This window comes from Mitosporidium daphniae (assembly GCF_000760515.2).
Source record: "Mitosporidium daphniae strain UGP3 chromosome Unknown contig-38, whole genome shotgun sequence".
In the NCBI taxonomy this organism is placed as follows: Eukaryota; Fungi; Microsporidia; genus Mitosporidium; species Mitosporidium daphniae.
Window position 1 is genome coordinate 25,052 of NW_013546412.1, and position 14,381 is coordinate 39,432.

The 14,381-nt window shown below is 44.2% G+C and overlaps 7 protein-coding genes across 7 annotated transcripts; 3 read left to right on the plus strand and 4 right to left on the minus strand.

Moving 5' to 3' along the window:
- Window positions 1-47: 47 nt before the first annotated feature.
- On the plus strand, window positions 48-2,308 carry DI09_38p220 (uncharacterized protein; the record flags this gene model as incomplete). The annotated part of the gene is made up of 2 exons (XM_013382325.1): window positions 48-608; window positions 662-2,308. 2 exons carry the CDS (start codon window positions 48-50, stop codon window positions 2,306-2,308), a joined length of 2,208 nt encoding a protein of 735 aa, XP_013237779.1.
- Window positions 2,309-2,534: 226 nt separating this feature from the next.
- On the minus strand, window positions 2,535-3,526 carry DI09_38p230 (uncharacterized protein; the record flags this gene model as incomplete). The annotated part of the gene is given in 5 exon segments (XM_013382326.1): window positions 2,535-2,639; window positions 2,658-2,801; window positions 2,869-3,051; window positions 3,166-3,474; window positions 3,500-3,526. The coding sequence occupies 5 exon segments, from the start codon at window positions 3,524-3,526 to the stop codon at window positions 2,535-2,537; spliced, it is 768 nt and encodes a 255-aa protein (XP_013237780.1).
- Window positions 3,527-3,903: 377 nt separating this feature from the next.
- DI09_38p240 (retinoblastoma binding protein 4-like protein) lies at window positions 3,904-5,688 on the plus strand (the record flags this gene model as incomplete). Its single annotated transcript, XM_013382327.1, is given in 3 exon segments — window positions 3,904-4,135; window positions 4,198-4,316; window positions 4,333-5,688. The coding sequence occupies 3 exon segments, from the start codon at window positions 3,904-3,906 to the stop codon at window positions 5,686-5,688; spliced, it is 1,707 nt and encodes a 568-aa protein (XP_013237781.1).
- Window positions 5,689-5,901: 213 nt separating this feature from the next.
- Window positions 5,902-6,828, minus strand: DI09_38p250 (ArbP-ProV-like protein; the record flags this gene model as incomplete). The annotated part of the gene is made up of 1 exon (XM_013382328.1): window positions 5,902-6,828. One exon carries the CDS (start codon window positions 6,826-6,828, stop codon window positions 5,902-5,904), a length of 927 nt encoding a protein of 308 aa, XP_013237782.1.
- Window positions 6,829-7,182: 354 nt separating this feature from the next.
- Window positions 7,183-7,978, minus strand: DI09_38p260 (alpha type subunit of oroteasome; the record flags this gene model as incomplete). The annotated part of the gene is made up of 2 exons (XM_013382329.1): window positions 7,183-7,699; window positions 7,791-7,978. 2 exons carry the CDS (start codon window positions 7,976-7,978, stop codon window positions 7,183-7,185), a joined length of 705 nt encoding a protein of 234 aa, XP_013237783.1.
- A 71-nt stretch (window positions 7,979-8,049) lies between these two features.
- Window positions 8,050-9,838, plus strand: DI09_38p270 (uncharacterized protein; the record flags this gene model as incomplete). Its single annotated transcript, XM_013382330.1, has 2 exons — window positions 8,050-8,796; window positions 9,752-9,838. 2 exons carry the CDS (start codon window positions 8,050-8,052, stop codon window positions 9,836-9,838), a joined length of 834 nt encoding a protein of 277 aa, XP_013237784.1.
- Window positions 9,839-11,121: 1,283 nt separating this feature from the next.
- On the minus strand, window positions 11,122-12,685 carry DI09_38p280 (uncharacterized protein; the record flags this gene model as incomplete). Its single annotated transcript, XM_013382331.1, has 3 exons — window positions 11,122-11,600; window positions 11,681-12,091; window positions 12,313-12,685. The coding sequence occupies 3 exons, from the start codon at window positions 12,683-12,685 to the stop codon at window positions 11,122-11,124; spliced, it is 1,263 nt and encodes a 420-aa protein (XP_013237785.1).
- Between the last annotated feature and the right edge of the window lie 1,696 nt (window positions 12,686-14,381).

Here is a 14,381-nt window from a genome sequence, read left to right on the forward strand (position 1 = left end):
GGCAAATTTGAGTTTAAATTTAATTTCAACCGAGCTGATTGTTTCAGATGGCTACTGCGGCTGGGGCGCTACGCGGTACCCATGCGGTAATCTCCACCATCGATGGCAAGGACAAGGCATTGAAGATAATCCAGTATGCGGCAAAGCTCTATTTGAGCTTAGGACTCGTACGGGGCTCTTCATCTATAAAAGGGCTGGCACGAGCGCTCTCTGCAGCGCGAAGGATATATCGTCTTGGACGTGCCTTTCCCGATACGGCAAATCAAATCGAGGCAAAGGGCTCTCCATCATTTGTAGAGCTGTGCGGAATAGTGACAGACTGGATTGATGATATTCTGACCATCGACATGCTCCTTTCGCTTGACATTAGTGGTAAAGACCACCTTGAGAGAGTTAGCACCTCGCTTTGGTTGCTGACTACCATTTATGAGCTAATGCGGCGGAGCAATAGCGGAATCAAACAGTGTAAGCTGATGAGCGACACCATATTTTGTGTGATCGAGCTGAGTGACGCTGCCTCGACCAGACGGGCCGCTGCCACCGGACAGGCTGTCGCAGGGCTTGCCGCGGCCCTGTTTGCCGTAGCTGCAAAGGTGATGGCACCACGGGTGTAAAATTAAAATTTCAACCCTTTTTATTTTCAAAAATGAATAAAGGCAAGCGGCCAGTAGCTCTGGGCCGAGAGTCGCTTTTGCGCGAATATGCAGAGCGGCAGATAAGCAATAGCTTTGCAGATCGCAGAATCAACAAGTCTGCATTGGATCGCTTCACAGCGGAGCATCGACGCCGTTTCAAGATCTCCAAGCGGGCGGCTTCTCGCATGAAATTTGCGCTTGGCGATGAAGAGATCACATTGACGCATCGCGGCCGTGCACTTGGCGATGAGCAATCAACAGATGATGACAATGAAGGGTCCGAATCAGGCGGAGAGCTCTCTGCAGAGCATGTCCACGAATCTCATTTCGGGGGCCATCGGTCCAAGGCAGAGGTAATGCGAGAGGTCATGTGCAAGTCAAAGCGACATAAGGCAGAGCGGCAAGCCCAACACCGTATGGATGAGGAGCTGCAGGATGAGCTTGATGAAGAGTTTGGAGATATTCGTGGCCTGCTTTCGTTCGCTCCAAAAGGCCCTGTCGCCTCTGTGTCTGGTGCATTCGAGGATATCGTAACGACTCTCCAAAGTGAGCGAAAGAAGGCTGTTGCTACTAGCCGTACGCCTAGCTCTGCTGAAAAAGCAGCGTATTTACGCGATGCTGAGCAGGCTCGCCTTGCTCGTGAGCTTGATTTACCGGAGAGCGAACAAAACGACCATGAATCAGAAGACACAAACGCCTACAACAAAGTCATGGGAAATGTCCATGCTGATGAAGAAGAAACAGAAGCTGTCGTTGAAAAACACGACAAAGCAAGTGAAAAAGCCATGCGTTTAATTTCGGATGGCGGTTCACGTCAGAACGAAATATCTGTGTACACGCTACTAGAACAACTACTAGAAGCTGTTGATCAGGCGGGCTGTGGTCAGGAATGGTTTGTCGAGCGGATCCTTCAATTGGAGGCCACAGTAAGGATTCTGCCTTCCGATTTGCTTCGCGGATTTGCAGTCGCCATACAAAAGCTTCTTTTTGCGCCCCTGGAGGCGAAAAAACTTTTTCTACTCGGAATCATTATCGAGCGGATTTTCAGTGTTACAGATGCACGACACTCGGTGGCGACTGTTTTTGTTTTGGTTCTAACAGGGCAAATTTATTCTTTTGAGCATGCAGGCGACATTCTTCGTGGATCACTGCTACTGTTGCGTCTGGCCGGGGCCCGTCGCCATTTGGTGTCAGAGGCCATCCATGGCCTCAATGCCGTGCTCGAACTCACAGCTACACCTTTCAAGGCCCATTCGTGTGAGACAGACGATGTTGCTGCCATCAGCGATTGGGAACTGTTCATGGGGCCATTGCTGCAGGCAAAGCGTATGGCGAGCATTGCCCAAGCAGCTCTTTGTTACGCAAAGCGCCGGCTGGCTGAAAACCAACCTTCTGCAGATTCCATTTTATGTGCACCGATGACGATGCTTGTGGAGCGGCGTGTCAAAGCACCACGGTTACTTGAGCCTGTGCTTGCTGACCATTTAAAGAAACGTCGAGATGCCAAGGACGAGGGGTCATACCTGCGCTCTGCTCACCGCAGAGAGCATCGGGGTGCTATCCGCGAGCTGCGCCGAGATACCAAAGTTCTTGCCTCGGTCAAACACGCCGCTGTACGCCAGCGAAGAGAGGCTAATTCTGCACTTGCAGGTCGCCCCTACACTTTGCACTAGAACAGCAATAAGCTTGTCGCCACACAATATTTAATAAACGCATAATAACTTCCGATCTGATAACTGTCAAAATGGGTGTTATGCCACTCCTCGATCAACAATCGGAGTGGCAGGCCCCTATTCAAGCTTGAGTGTCGATTGAAATAGGCAGCTCAGCAAATGCCCGGGTCTCGATTGTTTTAAAAGCGCTTTTATTAACAAATAACGATGGGCTAATTTAGAGGCATCATTGGCTCTTTTTAATCTCGGGACGCTCTAGACCCAGCTGTTCCATGACCTCTGGTGGACGGAGCGCAAGACCCTCTGCCAGCATGTGTACGACGTTCATGCACTAAACATGAGTAGATACCAAGACAAACGCTACCTTTTGTTCAATCTTTTTCTCCTGCTTGACGAGCGCAGAATATTTGGCATCAAGAGCCTTTTTTTCTTGCAAATCCACCATTCCAGATGTGCTGGAAAGCACATGCATTCGCTGCTCGGCAATGGCATTCTACAACAATAAATACGTCATGAAAGAGTAGAAAGTGCGGAAAATTGATGCGGAAATTTGTATCTACATTTGCGGAAAGCGTAGCAATGTTAGCACGAAGGGCCTTTAGAGTGGGCTTTGACGAGAGCACTTGCAGCTCAGCAGCGAGAGTCTTCTGCTCCGCAGAGATGCTGGAAAGGGTCTCCTTAAGCGAAGCTAGCAGGGTATCCATCGATTCAAGCTCCTCTGGGGTAGGTATTTCAAACTCATCCTTCAAATTAGCTAAATCTGACACAAAAAAGAGCAAAGCCGAAAATAGAAATGTCAAAAACGCAAAAGTGGAAGAAAAGCTCAGGCTGCAAGAAATTTAAAGCGCTATTGTTACCTGTGACGCCACGTATACAGTCTGCTTTCCATACGCCTTTTCGGTAACCCTTTTGGCCTTCACTAGTGCTGAAAGAGCCTTTTGGGCTGCAGCCTTTGGATAAGCACTGTGCAAATTCAAGACAATATCATTGACGGAGTATGGCCTGTTCTTCTCTTGCAAATATGTCAGTATTGCTGTCTCTGTGGCAGTTGCAGATGATTGCAGGGCACTTTTCCTTTTGGCAACGGCAGGCGCCATAAAAGCTTGCAAATTATATGGAAAATTTATGGACTCCACGCTGCATATGCACTGCGCCTCCGGTTTAAACTTCAACACCGTGGCTAAATTTTACTGGCCCCAAGTCCACCTTGGCGTCCATTGAGCAATATATCGTAACAATTGTCATGCTGACGCTTTCGATGCATCGATTTTGTTTAAAAATAAAGCTTGTAATGCTGCCCAGAATACCCTTGTGTCTTGGACGAAATTTTCCGACAAGCGTCTTCCTAAATGTGGATGCCCCAATAAGTTCAGCTCAATATTGGCTGTTCAATCTCGGTGGCCCACAAGATGTCAAACGATGGAAAAGAATTTTTCTTGCCCTCCTTTTGATTTGCAGGACACTTGGTATTTGTAGAGATATTTTATAAATTTTGTCGCCGTCGGTACCATTTCCCACGATCAGCTAATCGAGGAGGGTTAGCGTTAAATTGTAACGGAAACTTTTAAACTTGCGAGCAATTTATAAATTTTATGATGATGAGCAGCAGCGGTACCCAGGTGGCCCCAGGAAATGCTCCGCCATCTGTGCAGGAGGCCGAGCGGCTTATGATCAATGAGGAGTACAAGATTTGGAAGAAAAATGCGCCGTTTTTATATGATGTGATTATCACGCATGCCCTCGAATGGCCCTCGTTGACTGTTGAATGGCTCCCTGATATGGAGCTCCAGCGCGAAAAGGGAGTTGCAGTGCAGAGACTTGTACTCGGTAATTGATCACCACACATTTTGAGCTTTTTCCCTTGGCTTTTCCCCATATTTATGCAATAGGAACACACACTTCAGGCGGGGAACAGAATTATCTGCAATTGGCCTCTGTGATTTTGCCTCTTGAGATGGAGCAGCCAGACACGAGAAAAGCATCTGGAGAGCCCGGTTCACTTGCTTTTGTATTTATCCTTAGAGATGGGAGGGTATGGCGCATCGCCTGATTGCCGCATTTTGATCACCCAGCGGATTCTGCATGAAGGCGAGGTCAACAGAGCAAGAGTGATGCCGCAGAACCCGTGTCTTATTGCCACTAGAACCGTTTCTGGCCCGGTGCATGTATGGGATTATACGAAGCATCCAAGCAAACCAAAGGACGATGTCGTTCGTCCAGATATTGTTCTTTCCGGACATACCCGCGAAGGATATGGGCTCTCATGGAATCCCCAACGCACCGGGCATCTTGTAACATGCGGCGAAGATCAAAAGGTCATGCTATGGGATGTGGCATCTGCTTCCAAGGAAAATCTCGCGCTTGACCCGCTCGTCACCTTTGAAGGTGGTCATACGGAGGTTGTTGAAGATGTTGCATGGAACCTCATGAATGGAACGAGCACAATTGTCTCTGTGGGAGATGATAAAAAAATCATCTTTTGGGATCCACGAGCTCCTAAACCAACGGCCATCATTACGAATGCCCATAAAGGAGAGATAAATTGCGTCTCTTTCTCCCCGATGGAAGAGCATTTCTTTGTGACTGGGTCGGCTGATCGGACTGTTGCACTTTGGGATGCAAGACGATGCAGCAGTGTTGATGACCGTTTGCACTCGTTCGAAATACATGCTGACGATGTGCTGCAGGTGTCTTGGTCTTCCCATAGGAAGGGCGTCTTTGCCTCTGGTGGGGCAGACCGTCGTCTCAATGTTTGGGATGTATCGAGAATTGGCGCAGACCAAAGCGAGGAGGATGCTGCGGATGGGCCTCCAGAGCTCCTTTTTGTGCACGGGGGCCACACATCAAAGATCTCCGATTTTAGCTGGAATTCGAATGATCCATGGACTATATGCTCGGCCTCCGAAGACAATCTCCTGCAAATTTGGAAAATGTCTTCCGAAATCTACGAAGGCGGTGACGAGACTGACGAAGAAGGAAGTTATGAGGAGGCCGCCGATGAAGAGGATCGTGATGATGACAACCAGTGTTTGGGCCCTGCAGAAAGTGAGATGAAGAGGCAACTGGAAAGAAGCAATAATCAAGAAGGCCTTCATTTTGAAACCTTGGGAGAAACATCCATCTTCCATAAAAAAGAGGCGGCACAGCAAATTCAGGAAGACGATTTCGATTCTTTCTCTTCGAGCGTTCCTTCTGCAATACCTGATTCTAAAGCCAGCCACTCGACAGAGGGCGTTGATTCCGGTTTCTCCCCTCAGACGAAGGCTGAAGATGCCATTTTAAAAGAGGAAGAAGATAGCCCTCATCCTAAGAGACACGCGCTAGAAGAGGATATACTAAATTATCCTACTGACAGGAAGGATCATCCGGATGCTGAATAAACCGGGCTAGATTTATTGACAACATATGGATTGCTTGTCTCTCCATAGCTTCGATCATAAAAGATGCCTTTGTTAAATTGCAAGGCTAGCTACATGATGCACGTAACTTGAAGCGGCTGATTGCCGTAAATGGCAAAGGCAGACAACCTGCTAATGGGAATGGAAATTGATAATTGTGGTTTATTGTGGAGTTAGCGTTAATAGTTGAGCACACTAATCAAAAAGACCAAAGCCCATTTCTTGATCAGATTCCTCCTCTGGCTCCTCCTTTGCAGCAGCCTTGGCGGGCGCAGCGGAAGCTGCCGGAGCAGCTGCAGCTGGTGCAAATGCCTGCGGGTTAGCAAGGGCATCCTTAAGGCGCTGAGAGGCTGGGAATGAATAATCGGTAGAAAGGGAGCAGGCAAGAAGATCCTTGAACCCATTGATAAGCATATGAGGAACGGAGGCAACAGTTGGGAATGAAATGGCAAGAGAAATGGCCGCAATATCATTCAACGTCGAATTATAGATCTTCATCATCGATTCTTCGGTAATATCGAGCATTTCCGGTCCAAAGATGGCACCGTTGTCATAAACACTCTCGAGAACAAACCCATACTTGAAAGGCATAATACTTAACATGCTAAGCAACTCTGCCTCGGAGGCACCGACGCGATGGCCCTCCTTGAGGAGCGAAACCTCGTTGAGGATTTCAATTGCTCCTTTGACGACCTTTGTCGGAATTCCAAGCGTCTGAAAGAATGACGTCTTATCTGGAGAAATTCCAGTATTTCCGGGAGGAATGATCACATCGCATTGCGAAACAGTGCCGACCTTGGCAGGGGCATCGATCTTGTTCGAAAGGATAATGTCGCGAACTTCCTTTAAATCTTCATTGGTAAAGACAAACCCAACGTTTCCTTTGATCACGGGAAAGAGAGCCTCAATATCTGGAAGCTCAGAGACAATGTCGCGCATGGCTTTCTTAATCATGGTATTTTTTCCCATCAGAAGAACAGCCTTTCCACGGATGGAATGACGGATTTGGTGCATTTGGGTGGAAGAGACATTATCAACACCAACAACAAAGATTTTACGGTAAGTACGGAAAAGGTCGTGGACCTTTCCAAAATAATCAGACTTTCTATCTCCCTTTGACATCTTCGTAGATTTTCGAAAATTAGATATAGTGCTCAAGGGGCGCTTAGCGTTTCAAGATAGAATCTAAAAAATAAGGACATGAACAGCAGAAACAAAAACGTTGACGGATGAAAACAATCAAAATGGCGGAAGAAATGAGAGCATGCAAATTACCCTTTGGATATCTCAAAAATTTTCATTTTGCAATTAGCTTGTAAATTTAATTAAATTTTAACGTTTATTTTTTACGAAACAAGAGACATTTGGGAAATTTGATTGGCAATTTCCTTTCTCAATTCCTCGGTAGAAAGGATTTCAACGACCGGATTTCCCGAAATATCAAGCTTCAAAATGGACACCTCAACTACGAAAAAATCAAAACCAAAACATACCGGTAGCAACAATGTCTGAGAGATCAAGTTCGTCCATCGTGTCAGCATTGGTTGGATCACCTGCCTTTATATCGTCCTCTTCATTGTTGGCCTCTTCTTCGTCGCCAATCAAAACATGACGAAGGGTTCTAAATGCGAGATCTTTTACTTCGACCAGGGATAGACCTTCAGAAAACTCGTTTTTCAAGAATGACTGGGCCGCTTGAGATTGCGCTCCAACCGCCGTGGCTTTCCATGCCGAGTAGTTTCCAGATGGATCCGAATGATATAGTTGAAATCCAAGGCTTTTGTCATAGCCGGCATACAAAAGCGAAACGCCAAAGGGACGCAGGCCGCCCATTTGAGTGAACCCCTGCTTTAGATTTCCAATACGCTGCACCAATAGCTCAATTGGGATATTGGAAGAGAAGCTCCTCCAATATTCCAGACTTTTAGACCGTGCCTCTTTGACAAGAATATTGGCGTCGGCGGTGAGCCCAGCGACGGCCGCAACTAAGTGGCTACATGGCATTACGATAACAAAAAGTACTTGTCTATTTTAAAAATTTTCTCCATTGAATTCTAAATGAGTAAATTCATGTAAATAAAAACCCTACCTGATGGGGCTCCTCCAGAGTGCCAGAAATTTTTCTCCTCACCGCGACGAGTGCAATTCCATCAGAGGCCATGATGCCGAGGGTAAGACCTGCATGGGAAATTGCCTCCATTGCATACTCTACTTGATACAACCGTCCTTCAGGGGAGAATGTTGTCGTTCGAGAATCATATTTTCGCGACATTGAGGTTGATTAAGAAGATCAAAATTAAAATTTGGCTTTGGCCATTAAATTTTATCAAATTTAATTTTACAATGTACTCTTCGGGCCGTTCTAAGGCTAGCCCTATGGACTGGAATCGCAATGTAGAGACGCCTTCTTTTCCCTTTCCGGTTAAAAGGAAAGATGCAAGTAAATTATGTCAAGAAACCCCTTTAAGCAACACAACTGCAGGAATGCAGCTCTCCAACAAAACCCCAACAGTACCACTATCGCAACAAAGCTCTGGATTGGCGTCAATGCCTTCGGCCAACTTAGAAGACTCTACAACCTCAATAGAGGAAGCCGAAAAAAATTCCTCGTCATTGAAAAAAAGCGAGCAATGTACGGCCCAATTGAAAAACAAAGGGCCTGCATCTTTCCCCGCAAAGTTTTTTGCCTCCTTTACAGATTTACTAAATGCAAGGAACATTTCCATATTGCCTTATATTTTGATTGGATATCTTCGCTTAGTATTTCATTTAACGTGGCTATTGACGTTCATTTGGGGCATTTGGGCATTATATGCAATACTAATGAACGACGTTTCGATTAAAATCAACGCAGAGACCAACCTGATCATTCAAGAGATAGAACAGGCAAAAATGCTGTTCTCTCAAAACAAATGCTTCAATGAAGATGTTATCCGGAACTCCCCGGCGCTAGATTCGTTGTGTGCGGGATGGAAGACCAAGGCAGAGCAGTCGGATCCAAGATCCAAGATTTCGCATGGAAAATTAATGGCCGAAACAATCGCTGAAATCATCAACTCATTTGTGGAAAGGATCACCCTTAGATCTCTGGTAAGAGCATTGAAAGTTTTTATTTTCTAGATCTTCTCTATAATTTTCTTCCTAGTAATGGTTGTCTTTTCACGGTCCTTGAATAGCATTATCCATCATCATAATGATGCCACCGGTCCGGGATCTGCAAATCAATGCACTCGCTGTCATTACTATTCGGAAAGTAATGGCGCCCATCACTTTGCCGCATTACACAACATAAAGCCAAACTACCACCGGTTGCCTTCGCAGCCTCCAGAATATGCACAAATTTGCTCTTAATAATAAAAAGTGAAAAGAAAAATTGAGTGCTTTGACATTCTCTCAAAAATTTCATTTATAATTTCTTGATGAACGAAAGCAAATCCACCTCGCCAACATCCCTATTTTCCATAGGGAACAAGCAAGGGGAGCGTTCTCCAAAGGGGTTTCAGGGCATCAAAACACCCACAATCGTAGGAAACCACAGATTATATTTAGGAATTTGAGAAGGCAATTGATACTCTTCGCACTGCACATGCACGTGTGCTTTCCTCATACGAATCGGATATAACAACTTTAAGGGCGTCGATTTCTTTGCTATATAGCCAGGTACATGATCAGCCCCTTTAACTAAAGATTTCCGAGAAAGATGATGAAATAAAAAGACTCCACACCCACATCGTCGTGCTAGAGGGCGAGAATTCTTCGCTGCAAAAAGAGGCTGCCGATATTCTGGAAAAGTACTCGAAGTGGAGGTCAAATGCTTACGAGCTAGAAAAGTTTAGAAAAGTACCAAATATGTCCCTCTTTATCACAAGGCAATAATCGGCATGCTTGGAACAAGCGCCATTATAAATGTAGATGACGAATTTTTAAAGGAGCGACCAAAAAGAACGTCAAGCTTTGAAGAGGAAGATCCAAATGAGACCACGTTTTCAAGTGAAAAGCGCCTACAAGAAGAGGTTTGTTTGCTTCGTTAACACATGGCTTATAGATGCGAGCGTGGAGGCTTCAAATCAACAAGACACCGTCCCCACCAAATGGCCCTGCATGTGAGAGATCAGCCAAAAACAAAACCTGACAAAAAGGTACAAAATGCCGCAAATGTAACTTCAGTCTTGGATTTCGAAGCTCAGATTTGCCCGTTGAACAGGTGAATTGCCATTAAAATTTAAAATTATATCAATTTTCGGGATAAACGAAATGCAATCATCGCTCCTCAATTCAAAGGGATGTATGCTTTAAGGCGGAAGTGCAATGTAGATCATTGCAACTTTAATTTTATAATTAAAAGTGAAAAGCTTAATAATTTTGACAACCCTAGCCCCTATATGGCACCCTGAAGCCCAGATTTGACCCCTTCACACCTTGGGCTGCAATGTGTACACTGCAAATTTTAATGTTTCGTATTGAAGTTAAACGTCATTTATATTGCACTCAAATCCCAAATTAGATCGCTGAGGAGATGTGATCATTTCAAGCTTTAATTTGGCAATCTAAGGCTAGGGTTGCAATTGGATTGGAGAGAAATACCAACTTCGTCCTTCTTGTAAATTGCGGAGTTATAGCAATTTAAATATTCAATTTCAGGTGTAGCGATCGTGTACGTAAATAATTTTCTTGCACCATAAATAGGAGCCAAATGTCCGAAAGATACGGACATGTCAAAAATAGCGGCCAAATAGCCTCTTGCAGTTGGCTTACATATATAAACAGAAGGAGCCAAAAACATTACAAATATGTAGCTTGTAAAGACTTTGCGGATCTAGATGATAAAGCCAGCAGGCTTTTGGCTTAAAGGATCCGTAAGATCCATAAATTGCATACTTATCTCCGTTTAAAGTCTATAGTGGCAATAAACCGTCACTAATATTCAGGAAATAATATCCAAAAGCAAGAGAAGATCCGATTCAATAGAATTAATCAATTTGATGAATAGACTTCGATAGTTACTGATAGGGAACCCTGAAAAATGCACACGAAATCGACCTAATGAAACATAAAGGATCCTTGCTGTAAATTTTTGAAAAGACATCTACAGTAGTTATGATTATTAAACGACACAAAGCTCATTCGAAGATAATATATAGGTAAACGTTCACATATATTCGAAAAACCAAATGAAATTGCGAGCTGTATCGCATAAGGTTAGGGCTAATGTATTTTTTTGGAAAGCTAATGTAAATTCACGGTGAAAATTTGTACGGCAATCCTAATCCACCAGTAAGATTCGTTTGGTAATTACCCTCTTCTAAACAAAAGCTTAATAAAAATAGTGACAACAAAAAAAGCTAGATAGGGTATGGCATATTGAAAAGTCAATACATTTTAGCACACTTGTAGGCACAAGTGACATCGAATCAATTATTCACATAATAAATTATTTGAGCTGTACAGAACGGCCTGGGAAGCGGTGCAATAGGCAATCCATTCCTTAGCCTCAATCATGGAGCGTGCTATTCCAACAATATTTTCGTTACAATTTGAAGGCAATTTTTGGATGACCTGTGGTTGCTGAGATTCATTACCCCTCATGTTTTCCTGCTGATAGGATGGAAGGGACCAGAGGTCAACTGATGAAGATGCCTCGTCAGAAAGCAAGGCAAATGCTTTGGAATCGGTTTCTTCAGACATGTAAACAACGCTTCGGCTCATTGTCTTTTGACCAGAGGAGGCATAAAAGATTGTCGGATTTTGTTTTGAAAAGGAGTCGCCATGCATGTTGTCGACTTCAAATGCGTCAAGCAAAAATGTGTCTATGATGGGGAAAGATATTCCACATACCATAAATGTGAATGGAGGGCAAATGCAGCGGATACTGCCGATAGGAGACCAAAAAATTTCTACCGCAAGCCGCCCCGTCATCGAATGCAAGAGACGTACATGAAACTACAATGGATTTGAAATCGACGCGGAGGGATACCTTTATTTCCGCCTTTGAGGCTTTCTGGCAGCGCCAAGGCTGCTGGCTTTGAAGAGAGAGAATCTGTTATGTCCTTTTTAAAGTAGGCGCCTCGAAGACTACCAATCAGCAATCCATTGTTCTGAGAATCAAAGGCAAGTGAATGGATTGGAAATGACGAGTTCTCTTCCACAGCACATTTGCAAATTGGATCTGAAATTTTTCTTAGATCGTATCCATAAATGCTTCCATTTGAGCATCCGGCGTACACTATATTGATGTCTAAAGAATCATAGCAACAAGACCAAACGGGAACCCCTATTTCAAAGCTAGGAAAGTTAAATGCCTTTAGTACCTTGCAAGGATATTTTTGCTCGACAGGCTGGATAGTTTCATTGCTCCATCTAGGGATGCGGTTAAAATCGAGGAGTCCTTCCAAGGGGAACATCGCATGTCTTTAATTGGAGAACAATGCAAAGGCACAAAATCAAAGGAAGTGAGATCTGCCAGTGAAAGTCTATGTACACCATATGCAAATTGCTTCTCATAATTTGATGGGGATGGCTTGGATGCAATTGCGTATTTGAAATATGGATCAAACGTCACACAACGAGGGCCCTAAAAAAAGCACCAAAATCTTACTGCCCCAGCACCAAGGGCAATGCTTTTCTTAAATTCCAATATCCCATTACGAATCGACTTGAATCTCTTTGTCGACGATTTTTCTTCCGAACGATATAAAATCCGTTCCTTTCTCAAGAGATCTTGGCTGTCTTTTAGCTTTTGTTGCGTCCAAACCAGCTCCGCTTGCAAAGCCGTGATTGTGGACGAAAGCTGGCTAAATTGACTTTCTGCTGCCACCTGAGCCGATTTTGCCACGCGAAGTGAGGCCTCCATTGCCTCTAATTGCTGTGTATCCACAGCAACAACATTTGTCGTAAAGATGATGCGAATGTCTGACCTCTTTGTTGGTGCGTTGCATGTTGGGCATTTCGATGAGCTTGATGGTTTTGAGGATCTATTCATGTTGTAAGTGCTTTGGATCCATTTTTCAATGCATCTAAAAGTTGAAATCTTCAACCGGTTACCGCTTTCCAAACAAATGCCCACATTTCAAAGAGACCACCCGGTGTCTGCCTTGGTTCCCAAAGGACTCGAGACAGCTGCTACAAACGCAATTCTATTTTAATTTGATGTCAATGTCCATGCCTCACTGTTGGGCGGCTGGATAATTGAATTTTCGTTCACATTTTCGTCCTCTTCGCTGTTATCCGAATAATTGGCGTCATCGTCGTCCTCATCCTCTGCTGGCATCGGAAAGGTGAGCCAAAATTAAAATTGGTCGTTTTTTAATAAAAAGGATTTAAAGGCAGAAAAGTGGGCCTTATTTCGAATGCAACTGTCCTCTCCCAGAATTACGATAAAAGATCGCCCAATTTCTGGGATGCAGACAGATGGGATTTTATGGTTGTCAGTGCCTCTTTGAAGGCTTTTCAGCGGTGCATGTATGGAGGCTGTATTGCCAAAAAATCCAGGGGTATCAATTCTGACGGAAACATTTTCCGGATAGCCAAATACATGGTCATTTTTGATGGGAACGACCATCGTATGGCCTCGTGTCCACAATTTGAACACATATTTACGGGAAAAGGAGTGGAAACAAAGCGCACATAAATATGTAATGCTAACGGCTGTGATGGATTAGAAAAGAATATTTGTACCTCCAAGCGAAACGAAGCCGATTTTGTTGATTCTTTCTTGTGTCTCAAGGGGGAGGTCATTTATACTTTTTGATTTTTCGTGCAGAATTTGAGAATTTTCTGCATCCGCAAACGCACCCACGCATGCTACCACGGAGAGAGCAACGGACGACAAAAAGGTAGCAACCGAGCAGAATTGTAGTAGTCGTATTTTAGAGTTAAAAGGGCCCTCATAAATTAAATTCCAGTCACCGACACATGCTCCGGCATTGATTTTGGCAGCCAGCAAGGATTCCTTGCTACGAAATACCGAAATCAGCCTGGAGAGCATGGAAAATTAAAATTTTTAAATCGAGTTTTCGCGGATAAGTAGTGGGCTAACTGAAACGCGCATCAAGCTTGGAAATAGGCCCGTTCAAACATTCCCTCTTGTTGCGCAAAGTATTATACGATCATTTATTTTGGGTGATCTGGGAATCAAGGAAGGATATAATCTGCGTTGGTGATTGAGCACCCACAAGTTGACTCTTTTCCTGCGAATCAATAAATAATTTCATGGTCGGAAGGGATGTGATCTAAATGCATCACGCTAAAGAAATACCTACCTTATATTTGCTGGCGAGATCTGGAAACTCATCGGTATCGACTTTGGCAAATGTAATTGAAGACGATTTTGTTTCCGAAATCTTGGAAAGAACAGGAAAGAGCGACTTACATGGGCCACACCACCTGTGTGATAAGGGGTATATTAGCATTACTCTGCTGAAAAGTCAACCAATAATGGCTTGAGCTTAGAGGAGTCCATCAGCGACTTCCATTCCATGGCACTTTTTACTATTTTGATCATCGCGAATTTTTAAAAATAAAGTCCCAATTTCTACTTTTCAGGGAAGGAATATTGCCGGTGCACGTTTAAGGTCTGGGTTGAATGGGGGCACTTTTTTATTTTAAGAACTAACTATTCAAGTGAAAATAGGATGTCTCGTGAAGAAGATCTAGGGCTTGACTTACAGGGGACGATA